Raw genomic sequence first — 22,686 nt, forward strand, 5'->3', positions numbered from 1 at the left:
TTCTTCTGCATCATCTAGGAGGTCTTACCTGCTCATGATTCGAGTGGTGGTGGCTGGCCATCGGCTCGGCTTCTCCCTGACCTGCCGTGGTGGCGAGGAAGGAGAAGCTGCCGATTCGCCGCCTAACGCCTATCGGAGCCAGAGGCTGCCCAAGAGGTGCTGTGGAGCTGCGTCTTCTTCACCGTTGCTGTTGCTGATGAAGTGGGGGGGACTTATGTCGGCGATGCCCTGCCCCTGCATCATATGGCCGATTGGCGGCCCTTCTCCTGGAGATCTGACTTCCCAACGACCAAGAAATCCAATGGGAAGAGCTACTGCTTCCGCCACGACGCCGGACCAAGCGTTTCGTCCTCGGCGCTGGCGTTCGTTCTCTGGCGGAGCAACTCAGCGGCGTTTCTCTTCTGCGGTGCAGAGCAAGGACCTGGTCGCGTTTTTCAATTATTTTTGAGGGTCTTCTCTGTAAAAGTTTGGTCCTTATCCAGGATTGCCCTAACCTGTAGGGGTTTTTCTGCAATTTATACCCACCGCCTGTTTAATACTAGCAGCTTCTAGGGTCTTTGGACCCTACCTTGTTCAAAAAAAAAAATCCTCAATCCTGGAACCGTAGATGAGATCCATCGACGGAGAATTAAGAAAATTCTCGGTTAACGGAGAGCTAGGCGCATAAGCTTATTTGAATCCAGATTATGCTTGGAAAGCCCCCAGGAGAAAGTAGACTAGCCCTGCAGAAGTAATTCCAATGTTGCATGAACAGGCTCTAAATGGGAACGCTGGCACCGAGCTAAACGGCTACAAATTGGACCGTATAGCCGACTCCACGCTACTGGAACGTCCACGGCGCGAAGAAGCCGGCGAGAGCCCCGCGCACACATTGGCCGCAAACCTCTCCATGGCCCATGGTGGTAAGCACATGGGCACGGTGATCCCGCCGCCCGTCGCGGGAATGTGAAACGTGGCCAGCGTCGTCGTGGCCGGCCCGCCGTACACCGGCATCCCCCACCCGAGGTCCACCTCGTGAAGGTTCGACTTGGTCAGGTCTGTCACCAGATACGTTCGCGCCGTCGTGAACCGCGGCCGCCCGCGCAGCACCAGTGCGTCCGCGACCGACTGCGCGTAGTCGTCGGCGGCGATCCGAGCCCTCGCCGCCACGATCAGCTCCACGGTGCGGCCCAACGGCGCTGAGCAGAGCTCGCCGGCCGTTGTCCTTGCCACGCCGAAGGTGAGCGCGTTCCCGTAGAACCCCTCCGGGAGCGGGCGGTCGCGCTTCCCGCGGGCGTTCATCACGAACATGAACCGCACCTCGTCGTCGGGCTCGTACCCGAGCGCGGCCGTCCGGCAGCGCCACGCGAACGCCGACAGCAGCAGGAACCGGGAGCACCGGGCCCTCATCCGTGGCGGGAGTTGCTCTCTGAGCGTGGCGATCTCCTCGGGGCCGAAGAGGAACGCCCGGTGCACGAGCTTGTCACCCGGGCGGAGCTTGTCGTTGGCCGCGTTGGCCACGAGCTCGTACTCGGGGTGCTGGTAATTGGGACACGGAGGGTCGCGCGCGTCGAGCAGCTCCCTCGCCCACACCGGGCGCACGCTGGGCGCCTCCATGCCGCCGGCGAGCTCTCCGACGGCTTGCAAGAACTGCGTGATTCCCGGCGCGTCGACCAGGCTGTGGCACACCTGGATGCCGAACACGAAGCCTCCGCACCTCAACCTCGTCACCTTCACGCCATCATGCACATGTGCATGTCAGCGGCATGAAGTACATAATAAACAATCGAAAAGCATATGTGCATGCCTAATTACCTGAACGTAGAGCAGAGGCCGGTTGACGACGACGGCGGAGTTGCTCTCGGGCAAGCACAGGAGCTCTCCGGCGCAAGGGACCGGCGGGCACAGCGTGTCGCCGAACTCGTCCAACGCGACGTCCGCGTCGGCCTCGACGAACCACACGCCCTCGCCGGTGCAGTCCACCACGAGCTTCCTGCCGGGAAGCTCGCGGAGCCGGCCGGCGATGGGGTAATAGTGCAGGAGCGCCGCGGCCAGCCCGTGACGAATGACCCTGGCCGGGTCCAAGCCCGAGCGCGACGGGTGGCTCCGGTAGAAGTAGATGACGGAGCGGTAGAACCGGAGGCTCTCCTGGTCGTCGAGGTCGGAGAGACGCTTGAGCTCGCGCGGCGTCGGCCCGGCCGGCGCGACCAGCTCGGGCTCGCCACGGCGCGACACGAAAGCCAGAGACGAGGCGGCCATACTAGATTGAGAAGCACTCGGTTCTGAGGCTGCCGCGTTAATTTAGTTGATCCTGAATGTGGAGTGGCGACACTCGATTGTAGTCGATCGTTTCAGATCGATGCATCTGTGTGCGTGTTGGCGTTCATATATATAGCAGCTGGATAGTTGTGGAGTCCTAATTATACTCTCAAGAACTCTGGCTACTTTTCTACTTATATATGGGCGTGGATATTTATGTTTTGAGATTCTGATAAAAAAGGAAGAGAGAAAGTAATGTTTTCATCTACCATAGTGAGCACGAATCTCGAGAAATAAATGGACGGTGATGAAAACACCCACATTCATGCGTTAAATACAAAATTCACTCTCAAAATGGAAATATCACAATTTCAAATACTTTAATGGGTTTGACTGTGACTAGGTGTTACTTCTTACTACTTCAGGATCTCTCAAAACATGCTATTTTTAAAAGCATTGGAGAAACAACTCTGGACCTCTTTTTCAAAAGCTGAAATATTGCTAGCCTGGACACTTGCTTAAATACTACTATGATCTTATAAACTTCAGTTTTAAAAAAACTTTATTGCCAAACCTGCGGTTGAGTCGTCATGACTTGTGTGTACGTTTTGTGGTCGCTTACTACGGTGTGATTTCTCGGCCGGGATGCGTGTTAAGCGTTTCACGTTCTTAGATCATCTGATTTATCATTGCACTTGCGGCCTTGCACATAAAGCTCATCATTCCTGGTAGATAAAGCCGAAGCCGGTGTTGAGTCATAGAAAACCGGCCGGTGGATAGACCATGAATCTATCCACGGTGGATAGACCATGAATTTATGGACGGATGGAGTATTAATGTACAACCTAGATCTACAAAAAAAACATTTGATGACATGGTGGAAGTGCAAATCGATTAAGAAAGACGGTGTTTGATAGGTCGCTTCACAACATGCTCGAGGTGCACTTCAATGTGGAAGTTCTCTGCTCAGTAAGATCATCGGATGACACGGTCGCCTCGCACGTCGCTACGGAAGGTCGAGTGGGCAGTCTCCGTGGTGTATCTTTTATGGTCATAGAACCGACCAAAGCAAGCATGCAGAGCAATTTGGAACGAAGGGAGTACTGGACAGTCAATATAAATGTTACCGCAAAGGAGGAATTTTTAGCTCAACTCCGGATTCGCGGTGTTGAGGAGGCCTTGTGTATACTTGTGTAAATGTCATCTACAAATATCTCACGTACACTGCAGTAAGAGTGCAGTTCATGATAGTTCAAATACTATCATGATACTTTTTTCTATATACTTGGTTATTTTCACATAGTTTGAAAAAGTTGCATTTTTCATGGATCTTTATTTTTTTGAGAAAGTTTTTCATGGATCTTAACATCGGATCAATGGTGAAACTTGACATATTCTCGGTCAACCGTGGATTAGCGAGACTATTTTCGTTTTTATTATATTCTTTTGTCACGCAGAGTCTGCTGGTGATATAGGTGTGTGAACTTGCATACAATGTGTCCGTGCACAGGAACGTACAAGCAACACCATTCAGATGCGAACAAGTTCACATCCTCGAAGAAATGAATGAATTCCAGGGAATCTTTTTTGTTGACGTGAACAACTCTGGGGAATCACGCACTTTCAGACTCTGGAGCATTTGCATTGCATCAGTCAGTCATCGCCTGCGCCAGCACGAAGTAGTGCTACCGCCTTTTCAAAGTTGCAGGCGGGGCTAGCTCCGAGTCCGACCGCTTCCCGTCACGGACTGGCGACACCGTCGCGAACCCGTTTCCTATCCACCGAGAAAGGAACGTTCGCGCGTGGAAATCCCCGGTGCTATCATCGAAGTGGCGAAGATGGACGATCTGTCGATCTATCTGAAGATGTGGGTCTAGTCGCACCCTGAGGCGCTGGTCCAGCATTTTGTCGCCTGTTTTGGTCAATAAAGCTAAGCTCATGCTTTTGCAAGGGACTTGTTTTTTTGACCGAGGTATTGAGAGATGGACTTGTCTGTTTGGTCCATCAGGTTAAGCTCCTGATTAGACATGTTCAGTCTACTCACAAGACTTGGGCAGTTGAACGATATGTTGCCACACTCTTTTCCAGAACGTGTGGAAGACAGCTCTGCTTACCGTTGATTGTAACCAATAGTACTGAGCAATATTAAAGATCTGATTCTACAAGAAAAATGCATGTGGACCACAAACGTGGTGTGCCCTTCTAGAGTGAATCCAAACTCAAAAAAAGTCCAGAACTGAGAATTCAGGACAAATAATTCCACCATCGGGAAATGAACAATGGCCTGGGAGAACTTGCACACCGATACTCCATTAAGTTACATTTCCTTTCTCTTTACAGTGTAACTAACTTGTACAACTGAAGACAACACACTCGTTAATACTCACTCTCCCCATGCTAACCAAACAAAGAAAAGAGAATACATAATCACACAAAGAACGAAAGCCGGGAACTTCCAATACAACAAGGGAAGCGCTTGTTTATACTATACACATACACAAACAAACAAACGAAACCCCCCAAAAATCTCACCCCCTACCTACCAACCAAATATGCATGCTGGACAGAAATAAGAATGTTACAGCTCATTGGTTAGCGTCAATTGGCGCACCAGACCTTGCCTGCGAAATCCGGTTTGCGTAGATGGTTACTAGGCGGAGCTGGGTGCTGCTAAGCCCTTCCAGATAGGGAACAAATGATTTCCCGAGAATGATGTAGATATCCACCAAGCAGAATACAACAGTCTAAAAAATGTGTAAATAATATCAGATATCAACAAGAGCATAAGGAACGCATTCAAAAGCAGATGAAATGCCAGTCCGCAATTGCAGGCCATGAGGTGCTAAGAGATTCACCACCTAGGGATCATAACAAATTTAAAGAGTTGTATACTCTTTACGCTTAAAGCAACGCAATTAATCAGAAAAACAAAGTTGCAACAATTATAGGAAATTGATTATTCTAATACAAGGTACTATGAGAAAATTTCTAAGATTGTAAGCTAAACAGTAACTACATAAGGAGATTTTGGTTGTCAACGATTTAAGATCTGAATCCAAATAATGGTGAGCTAACTAAATATGGTGCTAATAATCAATGATAACCTAAACACATGGACATACAAACCAACTAGGTAGAAAGTGGAGGTACATCATGTATTGTAATGGATAGGGAATAAAACATTTTATCCAGAATAAGTTTCATGCTAAGTTCACTTTGGCAACCTAAATTCATGAACTATGACTTTTCTTGATCCAGATCAGCAGAACAGATCATAGATCACTAATGGATTCCAGTTGGATCATGTAAGTGACTTCAAACCCAGGAACCATATGGAAAAGAAACCTGGATGTGACTTCATACTAAGGAACCATATGGAAAAAGAACCTGGAAGTATCATCCCTAATGAACTTAATTTTTAGCAAAATGACAGGATTCCGTTCCACTTGTCCGTTCTTTTCCTGTTCCTACTCTACCCACAGGCTGAACAAAGTTGGATCATGAGCCATAGCTTCCGCGAGGCATGCTGCTAGGCATACTACTAGGAGTGTGGACCATGGGCCTACAGCCGGCAGGCTGCACAAGGGGCAGCGAGCCGGAGTTGTCTGAGATAGTGCTGCATTAGTTAGTTGAGCTAGCATCAGGTTTGTACTTAATAATTCTTGTCCCCCCCCCCCCCCCTTCTTCATCATCTCTTGACACAACTAGCACACTAAGAATATTTAGTCTATCTATTCACTGAGTCCCCTCCCCATTTCATCATCTCAATGCCTTCACCCCTAACAACCTGGCCATCCTCCCAATGGTAGTTAACATATTATGTGGAAGGTACATGACATGTACTCATTAAAAAATCATAACCATCATAGCTTCATGATAATACAAAATACAAAATTCAAACTTGAGAGGTATTAAACCAATGAATATCTATAGCAGGAAATACGCCATGATAATATCTACAGTACATTCGTACCCACCTTTCGAACATCTGGACTTTGGTTACTAAAAGCATCAAAGAGTGCTGGCAAAAATGTAGGCAATTGATTCATCAACTCCTCCTGAGAAAAGTGTGCAACGAGCTGCGAAGATTACCAGAAGATATTAGCAGTCAAAACTGGTTGTTTAGGGCTACAGCAGGGGCTAAAGGCCTAAGAGATATCTTGCCGACAAGTTGGGATGTGAATTAGCTTCTATACACTGTATAATGTGTACCTCCTAGGAGGCATGTAAACAAACTCTATCTTTTCAATGAAATGAAACGCCTCAAGAAAAAAAAACTGGTTGTTCAAGATATGTTCAATTCCTTGTTTAGTTGTTTCTGATAGGCCAGAAACACTAAATAAAGAATGGAACTAGATTCTCAAACATGTTCACATGTAGTACTGCTGCCCACTATGGCAGACTTTTAGAACTCTATATGAGATACCTTTGTCAAACAGTTGATAGATACAACAAGCGTCTTTTCATCATCACTGACCAAAAGAGGTACTACAACCTGCATTAGAACGAAAGACCATGGAAGTAAATTTAGTTACACACTTACACCTAGCAGAAACAAAATTAACACTGATATATAAGAGAAAAGATTGGTACATACAGAAAGACATCTGAAATGGTCATATTTTGACAACAGAACATTTATGCATCGGTTTGCTTCATCAGAAATCTGCATAGCCACAAAAAACATTAAGTTAACACAAAAAAGAACCGAGAATAAGTCGAAACTTTCTAACAAGGAAAAAAAGAAAGGCAGGAATACCTTTGCCACCATATCTTTGGTCACATGCAGGAGTTTTTCAAGAACAATCTCAATTGATTCTTCCATAGCATCTTTCTGCAAGCAAAATAATCATTACTAGTAAAAAAAAAGGAGATGATTAATTAAACTAATCTTCAAGTGCATAAACTTTCAACAACGGACCTGATTGTTGAGCATCTCGCCAATTAAAGATACAGCAAGCTCCCTAGTAGACAAGTCGGAGTCAGCCAGCACCTCAAGTACAGCTGTTAATATTTGATTGAAGTACTGTTGAAAATCAAAGGCTTCAATTAGCGTGCAAACAGTTGAAACTGCTCAGATTTAGCTTAGTATGTATTGTAATTATAAGTACTCAGTTATAAATGAATTTCACTTTCACTTTTACAAAGCACAATTTGCTAAATCCCCAGCAAACTTGAATGAGTATTTGAATGGCATGGTTGCACTTCAACTGATTTTAGTTATCTGTGGCATTCTCTGTGAGATGCAAATGCACAGGGGCATATTATGTTACCTTTTCTTATATATTTTTTCTTAAACCTTTTTATCATTGTGTGGGTATATGAAATCAATACAGTTGTTTGAAAGGAAATCAGGTTGCAAACCTTTGACCAAATGGAGCTGTCATTAGAAAGAGAAGCTTTAATCAACTGTTGCAATGATGTATTCTTTTCCAAACTCGATACTTCACTGTCGGTGCTTATCTAAAAAAAAAGTTAGGAAAAGAGATAAAGCACTTGACAAAGATTTAGGGAAGCACAATAAAGTGAAAGGATTTTTCATTAGTACCTGATGGAGAAGTTGTGGTATGCTCAAGCCGTTGTCAGCATGAAGGCTGGTCTTTATAGAACTAAGGTTTACAACCAAATCTCCATCTTGAACGTTTTTTACAGTAGTTAAACTAATGGCATTATGCCCATCAGGATTGCGGAGTTGGGTGAAGTCTAACCGAGGAGTGCTCAGAGGAGTTTCGCCATCTAAGGAGGCATCAGTTTTTTCAGGATAGTTTGTCCAAGAACGTTTGTCTACCACAACTGAGCTAGTATTCTTCTTTGATTCTCTACTTCTAGATAAAAGAACTTCAGTTCCTGCAGCCAGATCCGAGCTTTGATTAGTATCTACGCTCATATCAGAAGTTGTTCGACCCATAGAGACGTTATGCAGTGTGGACTCTTGCACTGTATTTGTCTTCTTTGCCCCTTCAGTATCAGGTGAACCAGAAGAATACCGCCCAAAAGGATAGCTGTTCTTCACTGTCTGTGCATAACCATCTTCGGAAGAAGTTCCAAAATCTGCTTGGTCGTAAGATTTAGGACGGGGCCGTTCTTTCTTGCTCTGTAAGTAGTTAACCAGATCAACCTCAATACGAGGTGTTTTTTGCTTCAAGGCACGCCTCAATAGGTTTTGCTCTTCAACTGACAAGCTTAATATAAAATTTAGCACTGCTGTAGAATCAAACTGAGAATACACAGATATGATACCAGAAATAGATGCCTCCTTCAATTTTGCATTCTTTTCATTTACTAAAGGTGCCAATTTGGAAAGCCATAGCTTAAGGAAGCCGCTGTTACTATAACCTTCAGAATCTACAGTGTACCTGCCGAACGATTTGTTTGCAAATTCAATAACAGCCAGTTTTGCCTTTGGGGACCTCTGTTCATCTAGCGAGCGTACTAGGGCAGGTAGCAACATATCAACAGCATATATCCGACCAACAATCTCCAACGTCAACGAACATGGTTTTTTTACCAACTCTTTTGGATCAATAAGGCGGGAAAAAACATGTGGCAAAATCCTTTCGACGTAACTCTCAAATGGCTTCTTGCAAGCTGGAATAATCTCTGCAAGTGCAGAAAAGGCCGCTTGTGCTACCTTATGATGAGGATCGTCCATATGACGGAAAAACAGCTTCATGACCTTTTCAAAATTCTGACTAATTTCTTGCACACCTTTCAGACCTTGTTGAACTATATTCCGAATAAAATCAAAAGCTGAGACTTTTGCTATCCAGTCCGAGCTAGGATTCAGACCCTCAGAAAGTGCATCATGCAGAGATACCAGAGTGTCTGTATATCTAGACACATCACTAGATGGTGCTTGGCTATCATCAAAACTGTGTCTGCCACTTCCAGAAGCCCTTGATATTACCTGCTTTCTTAGAAGAGGTCTCTGGAAATTCGGGACATTGCTATTATGTGAATCTCTGTGAGCGGGTGCATCCCTATAAGGCATATCAACATAGTTTTTCTCGGTGTGCATTTGAGGATATCGCCTAGTTGATCGGGTATCATTACTCTCATCCATGCGGCCAAAATCTTGTAGCCTCTCCGTAGATCTTCTCACATAAGGTAGCGATAAGCCTGTCATGGACTCGGATGGCAGGTTACTCAAATATGGTGATCTTGATCGCTCTCTGGTAGCCAACTGTGTTGTCATTGTATCCAGTAAACGGGAACCTCCATTTCGCGCAACGCTAGGAATGGTTGAATCCAAGAATGTAGAGTTCTGCAAGGATAGATGATTTGAAGCTGGTGCTGCAAGAGGAACAGGAGGATCACGAGATGATGGAGGATCAACCCCTGCACTAGGATTACAAAAAATAAGAAACTGGATTGCTAATATCATATATTATTAGAAATGAGTTAAGAAATACATTATAAAAAGAGTATTCAAATTCTTAAAAGCAATTTATGACTAAGTGAATTAAAGCATACCAAGGTCCAAGCTTGTTGAGCGTGCAACCGAGAGATTTTGCCTATCTGATATGCTTGCACCTTTAAGCAGACTTTCAATGGCAGAAACCTTCTCTTTGCTAGAGTTAAGCACACTTTCTAGGCTTCTTTCAGAAATTCTGCTGGTTGTCTTTGAGTGCGATAAACGAAGATTGTTCGATGAAAGAGATGAATCTGAAGAAATAGCTGCACTCTTGTCCATTGCAACAATAGCTGAAGTGGCATATCCTGGCATATGTGTGCCTCCTGCATGAGATGAAGCACGAGAAGGCTGCACAACCCTCTCACGTAGTGAGGGAGAAGCGTAACGTTTGTGCACGCCATCCTCATCATTTATCGTCTGCAATGGTTGTTAATTGCACATTACAATCCAGGATGTTTAATCTTACAAAAATTCTGTAAGGGGAGAAAAAACACAAAAGGAAAGCAGTATGGCGTACCCTCTGTATAGCAGGATCGAATAACATAAAAAGACGGCGTGAGCGTTCAGGCCATGTCTTTGTGAATAATCTATAGCAAGTTCTTGCAGTTGCACGGACCTAGTTGCAAAGTGCATGGAACAGAAAATTAATCAGAATGAATGTGGACAGAACCAAAATGACCTCACCATACCAGCAGGCTATTTTACGTTTAACAATTTTGTCCATCATAAGCAGGTACAAGATCATATACCAATATAAAGCTTGAACACAAAATATAGACTTGCCATTTACCACATTATTAATCCTCTACCTCATAATTTAACTGGTTTCTAAGCAAACCTATCTTCTTCATTTTCATGCCGAATAAGCTAACATATTTCCAAATGGATTCATTGCTCATGTGTATATTTACAAAGAGTCCGCAAAATAACACCAATAGATTCTGTTTCAGCAATGCAACATCAATCATCTCTGCAATTCTGGTGGCAGTCAGTTGCGGCTAGGTTAAAGTGTAATGGTTGATTCAGGGCCCCAGTGAGTATCAGATCAGGATGGCAGTTTGAGTGCACAAATTTTGTTGTTTTGTTTTTGGAGCTATAGAAAAGTAACATTTTGTTTGGTTTCCTTTCAATGGAATGGAACCGTGGCCGGACCCTTCAATTGTGAAGACACTAGCATACCATACACGCATTAACTGTGTGTCTGGTAGTGTGAAATATTGAACAATTTATTCAACCTCCTGATTTCAAATAAAACAAACTAAATGAACCACAGAGCAGCAAACAGATCATACCTCACTCATTGCATCTGCTACACAGCACTTTATTAGATCTTCGTATAGATCAGCCGATCGCTGTATTTCCGGGGCATCAGCCCAATACTCCAATATTAGAAGAGCATATTCACAGCACCTGGTAAAGTAGAATGTAAGCTTGGGTAGATTGAAGAAACATAGACACTGGACAGTGTGAACACACATACCTAGCACGGAGAACTGCACTTCGGTCATTCTTAGCTGTGTCAGCTACACGAGGAAGAACTCGTGCAACCTTGCAGTTTCGTAGGATCTGCAAGATATTCCCATATCAGCAAAAGATTAAACAAATGTCAGCAATGAAATGAAAATGTATTGAAATAGAACTCACTCACAGTTTTTATGCAGGTGTCTGCAGATTCAGCAATGACAAGCACAGTTATGACAACAAGCTTAAAAAGCATCTGAAAGTTCCACAAATAATTTGAATGCATCGAAATAATATAAGGTAAACTAGAAAAGTAACCTGCTAGGATAGCTTACTGGAATAAATTGTTCAGCACATGGCTCAAAGTCACCAAGGAGTTCTTTGGATAGCACATTAAGTAGATGGCAAGCCTGGGCATAAAGGAGAGAGTTAGTAAGCGTTCAATTTGAACACATTCATGTGGTCAAGTATTCAACTGTTAGAAAAAAATCGATTCTATATTTATCAGTGAGGTTTCCCATAAAAACATATTTGTCAAAAGAAGGATAAATGGGTGAATACCTGCTTTACAATGGTAGACCGTCGATCGGCTAGCTGGGTGGACAATGGAGGAACCATCTGCTTCAAGAGCACAAGAAACGACGGGTAATCAATAGCGCCTGGAAACATAGAAATAGAAGATTTTAAAGCTATAAGCATTCAGCAACATAACAGCAATGAATGACAGCAGTGTTGCTGCCCATTGTAAAAGAGGTTTAGATTGACAAATTTCCCAACTATCCCCTAGCTGCATATTAAGTCGTCACTGGACTATGATACAATTTTTCCGTTTGGAGTCAACACCCAAGAGCATGCAATAGGATATTTACTACACGAAAGTCTGTTTACAATAAAGGATAGTCCACAGATTTTATAAAGATGGAACTCCTGTCTATTTCACTTCACCAAATACTTCAAGAGCTTGAATCGGTATGGCCGACATAGTTATCAGTGAATAAGGGGAAATGTTTCCATTCTAGACTCCAAGTCATAAGTTCTACCAATGAAGGTCCCTTTCTGATTAGAGAAAACATGCAGAAAGTTGCGCAGTTAAGACTTGCTGCAAAACCTTTGCTACAGAGGACTTATAGCCTAGCATAATTGCATAGAGCTTTCTTTAGAAATATAGGATATAGGTGTGGACATCAACCTCCATAGATCAAGGCTTCAATCCTTTGCATGGCAGCAATACGAACTGACCAGTCCTTTTCTGGAACAAGAGTAGCTGCGATCTTCTCAAACTCACGAAGTAATTCTTTCTCTGAGTGAACTCTTATTGCTTCGACTGGTTTTTCTGTTATATCCGAGTCACCTGTAAATAACACGTCAAAATACAGTGGAGAAATATGTTGCATGTGTAGCAAGTGGCAACTAGCAAAATCACTAGAAGGACATTGACTTGTGAGAAAATAACAATTCCTTGTGACGGCTCGATAGGTCAAATACTCAAAAGAACTTTCAGGGAACACAGCTCAAATGAGTGTCTGGCTTACAAACTGAGAAAATGTAAGAAGATACTAAATGAAGAAATGAGTATAGGAGTACTTGATCTGAATAAAAAACATATATCTCAATACATGAAATGGATCTTCAAATGTTTTAACATTCATGATTGCCTTCAGATCATGAATTTATAAACGTTTTGCTTACCAAAGATAACTTAATGAATCATACCTATAGATTGGAACAATACCTGTTTGAACTCAAGCTCATCCAGTCAAGTATCAGAAAAAATATCCTATTTTGCCTCAGAACTCATCTTTTTTTTAGAGGCCTCAGAACTCATCTAATCAGGTATCTCTGAAACACTTATACTCAATAAGATCTATATTTCTAAACGATCCCATTTTAAATTGGTAAAGAGCATGGTCAACAGCCCACCTAAGCGGTCAGAGCATGAAAATTTTGATTAGGACCTCTTGTAAACAGCTTCAATATATTTAAGGGGGGTTGAATATGTGGTTTCAAGGGTTCTTGACATAAGCGGCGGGGACAGGCAAGAACAAGATATATGGGTGCCGCAATGCTGATTAGTTCTGTTTGGAAAATGGGTCCCCTTTATTGCTGGGTCCATCATATTATCATGAGTTGGTAGAAGAATCTGGGCATTTGCAAATGTCCACCCAAAAACATTACACAGATTTTTCTTGAACTATTGCAGTTAGAAATCAGTAATGTCCTAGGTTGAAACCATCGTTCAAATGGAAATATATTCAAATGCTCATGTTTGAACTTCTGACGGGAAATGTAGAGCTTACCTCCAAATAGCGTGCTTTCCCTCGTTGTGCTTTTCGTCTTTGGACTGCCTCTTTTCGGGTTAACACTAAGTGATCTAGATTCAGCAACCTTATATTGTGTTGCAGCACCATCAGATGGGGGAACCTTGGGTTCTATTCTATTCAATCTTGAATTTATTTCTTTTAGCTGCAGGCATTGGACAGTACACAAATTAGGGCAATCCAGGTTTAGCTTTCCAGACCTTTAAAGCATGGACACATAAGTTCAATCGTATGAATTTGTACCAGACTCCAGTCCAAAATACCCACATGTAGTAAGAGTGGTAGAGTAGTATTAAAAAAGAAGCTTCTACCAAGTAAGGACAGGTGCAGAGAAACAATCTAAGGACCAAACACAGTACCATGTATGGAGGCAGATTATGGCGCTGCAACTCTTCATGAAACTGAGATCCCATGTTCTTGTACATTTCCTGTAATCGCAAACAGTGACATTACGATCACCATATAATTTTCACATAGCATAGATAGCAGGTACAGTCTACAGTTAGTCAATATCGCCAAATTGCTGCTAGTTAAAACAAGAGTTCAGAAGCATGGGATAAACTACTATTATTTTTAGAAAAAAGGTCATGCATAAAACACGTGAAACTCAGTGCAGGTGAATAACAAAAAGTAACTAGAAGTAGCAGGCATTGGAACTAAGTTAATTGTTCGAGTACATTTACTTGTATAGGAAAGGTTCAGCCTATCCAGCTTGTAAATATGGTACGGAACTATTGCGAGAAGGAGAGCGAGATAAATGTTGGAAAATATGAAAGCACGAAAATGAAGGGATACATGTGGACAAAAGATGAAAGTGACAGCGGAAGCAGGCATATATGGGATGAAGCCAGCTAACCTCAATACAAGATATAGCAGCTTCTCTAACACTTTGATTCGAGTCATTCATCAACTGCAAGACCTGTGAAGCCAGATAGTCTCAGCATATCTATCAATGGAAGCCTGATATATCCACAAAAGTTGTATGAGAAAAATGAATCATCTTGATGCCTAGACTTACAGGTGACAATAAAACCCGTTGCATGAGAAGCTCCGTAGAAGCAAAAAGTCCAACTGCAGTTGCCACTGTAAGTACGAACTCTTCGCGAACCCTCCAACTCTTATGAGCCCATGCATAATTTCCAGCCCTCTCGAGAATGATTGTTGGCGAAGCAATCTGGGACATGGATAAATTCAGAAAGGCTACTCGATAACAAGTCCAAAACTTTGAGAACAAGGCAGGCATGCTTAGCTTGATCTATCTTTGATGGGCGTTGGACGAAAGTGCATAGATGTAATTGTTGTTTAGTGATGGTAACATAGTAGAACAAGTAAAAGCGAAAAGCCGTTATATGTTTAATATCGATGCACTAAGAATATTCTACGTGAGCCACAACAGGTAGGCATAGCATAGTCTTCGGCACCACAAAAGAGCAATGCAGTGAAGCAAAAAAAAAAAAGGCTGTATACAAGAAGTTCAAATCTTCGTTTGAAAGCCAGTTTTTTTATCTCCTCTCCTGAAGCAAGAAACCTCATTTCATCGAATAAATTCAGAAGGATCCTCCCCTTGTTATTGGTTTTCGGAACAGTATTGGAGCTAAATAGCACAAGATTCAGACAGAACCTAGGCTGCTAGTTCATTTGGATACTACGCCTGACAGTCCTTTATGACGCGCTAAATAGAACTTGGGATTCTTCACTTCAGCTCAGCTTATCTCGGCAATGGCCACGTCCCTAGGTGCCCCTGTCCCATACAGAATCCCTGAATCCGGTAGTTTAACCTGATGGAGCTCTTAACCCAAATTTCCCACTCCATCCCACTTGCAAAGCACACACATTACCCCGAATAGAGATGAAAAGATAGCGTGTACCTCCATGAGGGTGATGAGCAGCTGCCGCGCGGCCTCACGCACGGGCTGCTTGCCGTCCCCGAGCCGCTCTACGGCTGCGGGGACGAGGGCGTTGAGGTGGATCTTGAAGTGGTCCCCGGCGAGCACTGCGGCGGCGGCGAGCGCCTGCAGGCCGCCCTGCGCGACGCGGAAGTTGGCGTCCCTGGTGAGATCCACGCAGGTGTCGACGAGCGCCGTGACCTCGGCGGGGGCGAGCCCGCGGCGCGCCGCCGCGTCCAGCGCCTCGTGCAGCCGCTCCACCCCCGCCAGCCGCTCCTTGGTGTCCTTGGCGCGCGCCGCCTCCAGCGCCGCCTCCATTCCCGCGCGCGGGCGCAGGAGAGTCCGCTGTGGGGTCTCCTCTCTGGGGTTCGGCGCACGGGGAGCCGGCGGCGAGGCGAGCTGCGGGGAGCGGTCGGATCTGGGCAGTGTGAGAGCGAGCGCAGCGAGACGCGAACACACAGCGATGCTGAGGGTGGTTGGGGCTTTAGGTGGATTTATGCACAAACGCCCCTCGTAATTTGTAACTTTTCACGTGGATGCCCTTCGGATACGAGCGTAGTCTGCAAAAGCGGAGCACGCTACGGAAACTTTGGGTCGAGCACACGGCTGAAATTCGCCCAAATTTGGCGTGTTTGTTGACATCGGGAAATGGTTCAACTCGCGAAAGAAAATTCAGGAGAGAGAGAGAGAGAGATCCTTGCTGCTGCTGTTCAAACGTAGCTTCAGCAATTTCAGCATACGGTACAAGAGACGTCGCAATCCATGCAAAAAGAACATATACAGTAGTGTACGGTCAACTCCTTGCTCCAATTGACTGTAATTTAACTCTGAGAGCAAAGCGTCGTTTCGTGTCGCGATCAACGATACGCTACAAAATAGCAAGACTTGACTGAACATGGATGATACACTATACCATGTACTAGCTCTAAAATACGGCTGAGTTTAGATATCCGTATGATCCGCGCGCGGGATTATGAGGCTGCTGTAGCATGCATCCCGCCCGTAAGCAGCGTCGTAATGGCAACTACTCGCACCAACTGCGTGTGATGCTTACGCCTGAACTAATCCTCTCCTGAGTCGAGCGCTGCCTTAACTGACTGACTCCTTTTTATTTACAAATCTAACCTTTAGCAAAACTAATGTCCCATGTGCTTTTTTCAGCCAAACTATTTCGAAATTCAGCCAAACTATTTCGAAATCTTACCCTTTTTTTCAATCAAGAAAATATTTTAATATCACGATCCAACTAATATTTGTTATTAGAGCTTCATCTAAAGTAATCCTGCTCCAGCTCATGGGTCTGTCTTATATCTTTAGGTTTGTTCTTCTTTATATGCGGTCATCTTACATACTTTATAATTTACTTCTGCAGTTTAGTTTATTCTGGCATATTGATAAATAATTCTTTTTTGTTTTCTATTTTTGAAGTGAACATATTTCGTTCATCCGCAGCAACGCGTGGGCATTGTCCTAGTTAATATCAAAAGATACCAATTACATCCAGCCTCTGCAATAACACAACAACCTAGTGACAGTACGGATGCACACAACTAAAAAAGAGAAAAGAAAACTAAGAAATAAAAGTCTCGCTACAACATTCCAGAATAAAATAACGACCGTGACAACACCTGAAATATTGACTCTCCAAAAACGACGCCTCCAAGAATAGAACGGTGCACCAGCGCCGTCATCGCCCGACCAAAGGTCTTAGGTTTTCACCCTGAAGATAGTCCCCGCTCTCAAAACAATGCCTCCAACAAGGTCATTGCCAGTCACAATCAGTTAAGGCCAGACCTTGGGTTTTCACCATGAAAGGTACCCCTCCGGTCTCAATTAATTGACACAAATTTAGTATAAAGTTGTACTAAATTCGAGTCAATTAAAAAATACCGGAGGGAGTAGGACTCTAAACTTCACATGTGCTGCCGCCCCCACTTACATACCGCTGTTGCGAAGCCCGGAACGACAAGCAAGTTCCTCAACATCGCGGAGACTTGGACCTCCTTTAGCAAGTCCACCAATCCGACCTTCATGATATTTCTTTTTCTGATTTCACCATGAATCAAAAAGTCACTTGATGTCAACACAGAATAGAGCTTCGCGTCACTCCCTCCGGAACCAAACGGTCGGAATAAAAACATAGGTGTGCGCGACCGAATATCATCCGATCCAGGAAAATTCGGGCAAAAGATGCACTGTTCCGTTCGCCGGCAGAGCTTTCCGGAACTCATCTCTCTAGCCATATCAAAGCAAACTGATCGCCGAAAGGTCTTCACCTTCGCTTGCGAGAAACCCGAGGATCGCCACCAAAACAAAGCAATACCAGCAGCCCCCACACCGCCAGTCACTCCTACCGGATCACCAGGGAAGAATGCCCTGCATTTGGCGCCGACGAGAATGGAGCTGAAGATACCATGTGTTGTCAATTCTCATGCTGACCTTACTACTTTAGTCTTCGGCTCTGTTTTCGTTGGCTCAAACACAGGGATGTATTTAGAGCATCTCCACTCGTCTCCCCGAGGAGGCCCCCGAGCGACGTTTTTCCCATCCGGACGGCGAAATTCGGCCGAGTCGCGCCCCCGATTTCTCGTTTTCGTCCGGATTTGGCCCTTCATCCATCCGGCGAGCCCACGCCATCCCCGATCCCCCGGGGAGCTGTCGGGACGTCCGGACGAGTGAAAAGCGGGGAAGGGCCCGCTCTGTCGGCGACTGGACACACCAACCCCACCACCACCTCGCTCAAATTCCCCCACCCCTTGTATCTCTCTCGCGCCGGCACTACCCCGCCGGCTTGTTGCCCAGATTCCGCCGTCACTCCTTCCCACCTGCCTATATCCCGTCGTCTTTCGACGACGCCCTATCTGCCTGCCTGTTTTTCGATGACGGCCTACTCCTCGTCGTTCACGTCTCGGCTAGCCTCGACCACGCCCGTCAGGTGTTTGTCCATTTGCCTCGCCGGCCATGGACTCGGACGAAGAGGAGGAGCAGATGTTCGTCGAGCTTATGCGAGAATAGATGGCAGCCGCCGCCCAAGACGAGGAGCACATGATGATCCTCGGTTGCTTATCAAGCATGTACGCCGGGGTGGCAACTGGTCGACGTGGTGGGTCGGCACCAGGTCACCGGAAGTGCAAGCCGAGACAACGAATGGAGGGCTACTGCATGTTGTACGCCGACTACTTCGCCGATAATCCATTGCACGGTGAGACTGTTTTCAGGCGTCGTTTCAGGATGAGTAGAAAGCTATTTCTGCAAATTGTGTATGCCATCCGAGACTTTTACCCCTACTTCAGATGCAAGGCGGATTGCACTGGTTTGGTTGGATTTTCGGCACTGCAGAAGTGCACAGTGGCTATGAGGATGCTGGCGTATGGAGCTCCCGGTGATGGTGCAGATGACTATCTTCGGATGGTGGAGTCCACTATCCTTGATTATTTCTACCGGTTCTGCAGGGCGTCATAGCAGTGTTCGAGGACTTTTACTTGAGATCACCCACTGTCGAAGACACTCAGAGGATCCTTGCAACAAATGAAGCTAGGGGTTTTCCAGGGATGCTTGGAAGCATTGAGTGCATGCATTGAAAATGGAAGAACTGTCTGTTTGCGTGGCAGGGAATGTACAAGGGTCACAAAAAAGGCTGCACTATGATACTTCAAGCAGTGGCTACCCATGATCTCTGGATTTGGCACTCTTTCTTTGGTATGACTGGATCCAACAATGACATCAACGTCCTAAACTACTCCCCGATCTTTTCCAAGCTTGTTGAGGGTCATGCTCCCCCGGTGAACTATGTGATCAATGGTCGGCACTACAACAAAGGATAGTACCTTGCAGATGGTATCTATCCAAAGTGGGCAATATTTGTGAAGACTATCTCGAGACCCGGCACCCCCAAACATTCCGAGTTTGTCAAGAAACAAGAAGCTTGTCGAAAAGACGTCGAGCGTGCATTTGGTGTCCTCCAGCAGAGATTTGTTGTCGTCCGGTTCCCCGCTATGACTTGGTCCAAAGATCAGATGTGGGAGGTGATGAACTGTTGTGTGTGCTTACACAATATGATTATTGAAAATGAGCGAAAACATCCGGTTCCTCTGACTGAGCAAGAAGCACCATATGAGAGAGAGGGTCCTCTTGCACAGCCTAATCACCAGGTGCCGACATCATGGGCCGTCTTCATTGCTATGCGCTAGGAGATTCGAGACTCTACATTGCATCAACAGCTGCAAGATGATCTGGTGGAGCACATATGGACGCTCTGAGGCAACGCCAACACCGACGCCAACTAGTCTGTCTTTATTAGTTTGTTTCAAAACTTGTGAAATTGTGTGCTTCATTTGTTTCAGCACTTGTTAAATATTGTACTGATTTTCGCCGAATTTGTTTCAGCAATTTTTTGAATCTTGTTCGCCGAACTTGTTAAATTTTATGTCGAATTTGTTTGAAATATGTCAAATGGCTGAGGTTTGGGATGTCCTGCCGGGGGGCGGCTGGAACTTCGGCGCTCCCTAGGCCAAATTTTCCTCCAATCCCCGACGGAAAATATCGCCGGATTTGGACGTGGGGAGCGCCAACGAGTGGAGATGCTCTTAGAAATAGTTTTCTCGAAGGGCCATTGGCCGCACTTTTTAAGTTTTTATTAGAATTAGAAGGAGAAAAAATATTTGAAAATAATTTTGTTGGGTGTCGAAAGAAACACTCCCTCCGTCCCACGAAATTCAGCCGAGATTTATCAAAATTCAGATATATGTAGATGTTATTTGTTAGCTAAATACATTTAAATTTTAACAAAGCTCAGACAGTTTTTATAGCACAAAGGTACTATGTCGCTGTCTCTTCCCCGCGGAGATGTACATAAACCTTGCCATCGAGCTGAGCGATGGTCGAACGCATTACAGTACCGCCACAGGGGACCTTACGTCAGATCATTTCACATCTCAGCTCAACGATCTCCTAGCTTGTTCTGCACTTCACGTATACGCCTAATAATCGGTAGTGGTACATTTGAGGAACAATTGATGTCCTGGCATCGTTTTTTACCCAACATTATTGAGATCACTTCGAAGCTGCTAGTAGTACTAGTAGTAATTAGCTACTTATTAAAAATTCGAAGGAATTTCGTAGAGGAACCATTGAGAAACTCGAAAAAAAGCAGGGCGTGAAACTAAAACGTTGACCAACAGGTGAAGTTTCCCTCTTTTGGCTATATCGTTGTTAGATAGATGATGAAATCACTCCAGCAGTGAATTTATACGCGTTATATAACACTCAGTTTAATTTAATCTCTTTAGGACTCGAACCCGAGTGGACTAGATGCGCACTCAAGTTCTGGGGCGTGAAACTAAAACATCCATCTCTGCTCACCAATGCAGGTATAGGCTGGCCGTGATAATTACCTGGGGTCTTGCTCGGGCTCCTACACGAACACAATGATGCTAATCTAAGGAGAGTGTGCCATCATTCTTTTGTCACCTCGCTTTTGCTAATAGTGGGGCGGTCATGCTGTCGCACGCTACCCAAACCCAATTCATGTGTCCATCATCGCCTTTACTTACTTTTTACCCCACGAGCTAGGACACAGTCTGGATCAGCCTGTACTCTGGAGACGCACACATGCATGCTCCTGATTCCTGAATGTGCCCATGGCATCCCATCGCATCGCTGGACTACTTGAGGGAGGTCGGTCGTCAGGCATGGCGATGGTGGAGGGACCGGTGTGCAGTCTGCTCGCCTATAGCCGGTGTCTGGGCATCGATCCCGATAAAGCTTCTTGATTCTGTCGTGCAAAAAGGTTATGAAATTTGTGTGGAGAAAACGCAAATTGGCGATTGCAGTTAATGGCTAAGCTTGGCGGGTGTATACATAACATGGTCCATATACAAGTCACACAAACACAATGTACAAGAAAAAGCCGTCAAAGTGAGGACGAGTTCAGAAATGAACTTCGACACTAGTAGAAAACCTCTCATCCATCTAAGCCATAAATACCGGTTCCCTTACGAACCGGTACTAAAGGGTGTATTAGTACCGGTTGCACTGCTCAGACCTTTAGTACCGGTTCGTAAGGACCTTTAATACCAGTTCGTGATACCGTTTCGTGTCACGAACCGGTACTAAAGGTTTTTCTGCTCCCCCACGCAGCTCCACCCCCCCTGGATCGCCTTTTTTGACACTGTAAAATAGAAAAGAAAATGATAGAAAATTCAAAAAATAAAATGTTTTCAGATTCTTCTATGTTATGCAACCTACTATTAGGAAAAATTAACAAATTTGAATTTTCACTTTTTTTCCAAAAAAGTTTTGAAAAATGGTAAAACCGCAATAACTTTTGCATACGACGTCGAAAAAATACGTATAATATATCAAAAAAATCCTGGGAAAAAGTTACATCCGATTTCACCAGGGTTTACCCGGTTAGCCAATTTTTAGATTCTCAGAATTCCAAATGAAAATATGAAAGCAGGAAGATTTTAGTTTTTTTCCAGAAATTTAAAATTTTATATATTTTTTATTTTTTTTAAATTAAAATATTAATTGTAAGATTTTTTGAGTCCTAACATATTACTATTACTTTTATCAAATTATAAGATTTTCAATTTTTCAAGTTTTAGGTTTTGCAAAAAATATTAATTTTTTTAAAAATAATTAAAAATAATAAAAATTAAAAAAGTTAATTTTATTTATTTATTCAACATTATTATTACATCATTACTTTTATTTATTAAAAGAGTTATTTGGAATTCAAACGATAAAAAGTGTGACATCGACCAACATGTTAATAGGATTGATATGATACTATTATCACATACATGCGCGCGAAGCACTTGGAAGTGGAACGGGATGGAACTTGGAAGTTAAGCGTGCTAATGCGGGAGTAGTGTGAGGATGGGTGACCGACCGGGAAGTTTGACTACGGGTAAGTAATTTGACTAGAGATTAAGTGTAGTTAGAGACTAACGGAAATACTAGTAATTCTGAAAAAAATAAAAAAAAGAGGCCGTGAAAAAAAGGGTGTGAAAAATAATTAGAAAAAATGGAAAACAAAATTTAAACGAAATAGGCTTTAATACCGGTTCGTGTTACGAACCGGTACCAAAGGTCTCCAGCCCCACGGGTTCCTCCGTGCCCACGTGGAGGTACCTTCAGTACCGGTTAACCGGTACTAAAGGTGGGAGGCTTTTAGTACCGGATAATTAGTACCGGTTCCAAAACCGGTGCTAAAGGCCCTTTGGAACCGGTACTAAAGGGGGGGTTTTCTACTAGTGCGAGTTGTGGAATTGGATGCTCTATATGAGTCATAGACAATATACACGATAAAGCCGTGAAAGTGAGGACAAGTTCAGAAACCAACTTCGAGTTGTGGAATTGCATG

General features: G+C 44.2%; 2 protein-coding genes across 4 annotated transcripts; both read right to left on the reverse strand.

Moving 5' to 3' along the window:
* Positions 1 to 669: 669 nt before the first annotated feature.
* On the reverse strand, positions 670 to 2,238 carry LOC127335518 (benzyl alcohol O-benzoyltransferase). Its single transcript, XM_051362183.1, has 2 exons — positions 1,795 to 2,238; positions 670 to 1,710 (listed from the first exon to the last, which is right to left on the reverse strand). Exons 1-2 carry the CDS (start codon positions 2,236 to 2,238, stop codon positions 790 to 792), a joined length of 1,365 nt encoding a protein of 454 aa, XP_051218143.1. The 3' UTR covers positions 670 to 789.
* Positions 2,239 to 4,511: 2,273 nt separating this feature from the next.
* Positions 4,512 to 15,763, reverse strand: LOC127335519 (CLIP-associated protein). Of its 3 annotated transcripts, none has more exons than XM_051362185.2 (21): positions 15,300 to 15,756; positions 14,450 to 14,605; positions 14,288 to 14,350; positions 13,791 to 13,859; positions 13,411 to 13,576; positions 12,303 to 12,464; positions 11,675 to 11,772; positions 11,449 to 11,523; positions 11,301 to 11,369; positions 11,133 to 11,218; positions 10,945 to 11,062; positions 10,170 to 10,268; positions 9,712 to 10,069; positions 7,787 to 9,531; positions 7,603 to 7,701; positions 7,160 to 7,264; positions 6,998 to 7,072; positions 6,836 to 6,904; positions 6,665 to 6,733; positions 6,216 to 6,317; positions 4,512 to 4,982 (listed from the first exon to the last, which is right to left on the reverse strand). In XM_051362185.2, the coding sequence occupies exons 1-21, from the start codon at positions 15,633 to 15,635 to the stop codon at positions 4,824 to 4,826; spliced, it is 4,278 nt and encodes a 1,425-aa protein (XP_051218145.1). In that variant the 5' UTR covers positions 15,636 to 15,756; the 3' UTR covers positions 4,512 to 4,823. The 3 variants fall into 3 exon arrangements, with proteins under 3 accessions (XP_051218145.1, XP_051218144.1, XP_051218147.1); XM_051362184.2 differs by having other exon boundaries at positions 7,787 to 9,576; XM_051362187.2 differs by lacking the exons at positions 4,512 to 4,982; positions 6,216 to 6,317; positions 6,665 to 6,733; ... (2 more) ...; positions 7,160 to 7,264; positions 7,603 to 7,701 and having other exon boundaries at positions 9,291 to 9,581; positions 15,300 to 15,763.
* Positions 15,764 to 22,686: the final 6,923 nt, after the last annotated feature.

The sequence above is a fragment of the Lolium perenne genome, chromosome 2 (assembly GCF_019359855.2).
Source record: "Lolium perenne isolate Kyuss_39 chromosome 2, Kyuss_2.0, whole genome shotgun sequence".
NCBI lineage: Eukaryota > Viridiplantae > Streptophyta > Magnoliopsida > Poales > Poaceae > Lolium > Lolium perenne.

Excerpts from the sequence above, each read along its gene's own strand:
- LOC127335519 (XM_051362184.2), bottom strand. The coding sequence starts at position 15,635 with ATGGAGGCGGCGCTGGAGGCGGCGCGCGCCAAGGACACCAAGGAGCGG. Across the intron at positions 13,860-14,287 it reads CTGCTATATCTTGTATTGAG|GAAATGTACAAGAACATGGG; the intron begins GTTAGCTGGCTT and ends TTGCGATTACAG. Across the intron at positions 10,070-10,169 it reads TCGATCCTGCTATACAGAGG|ACGATAAATGATGAGGATGG; the intron begins GTACGCCATACT and ends CAACCATTGCAG.
- LOC127335518 (XM_051362183.1), bottom strand. The coding sequence starts at position 2,238 with ATGGCCGCCTCGTCTCTGGCTTTCGTGTCGCGCCGTGGCGAGCCCGAG. Across the intron at positions 1,711-1,794 it reads GGCCTCTGCTCTACGTTCAG|GTGACGAGGTTGAGGTGCGG; the intron begins GTAATTAGGCAT and ends GATGGCGTGAAG.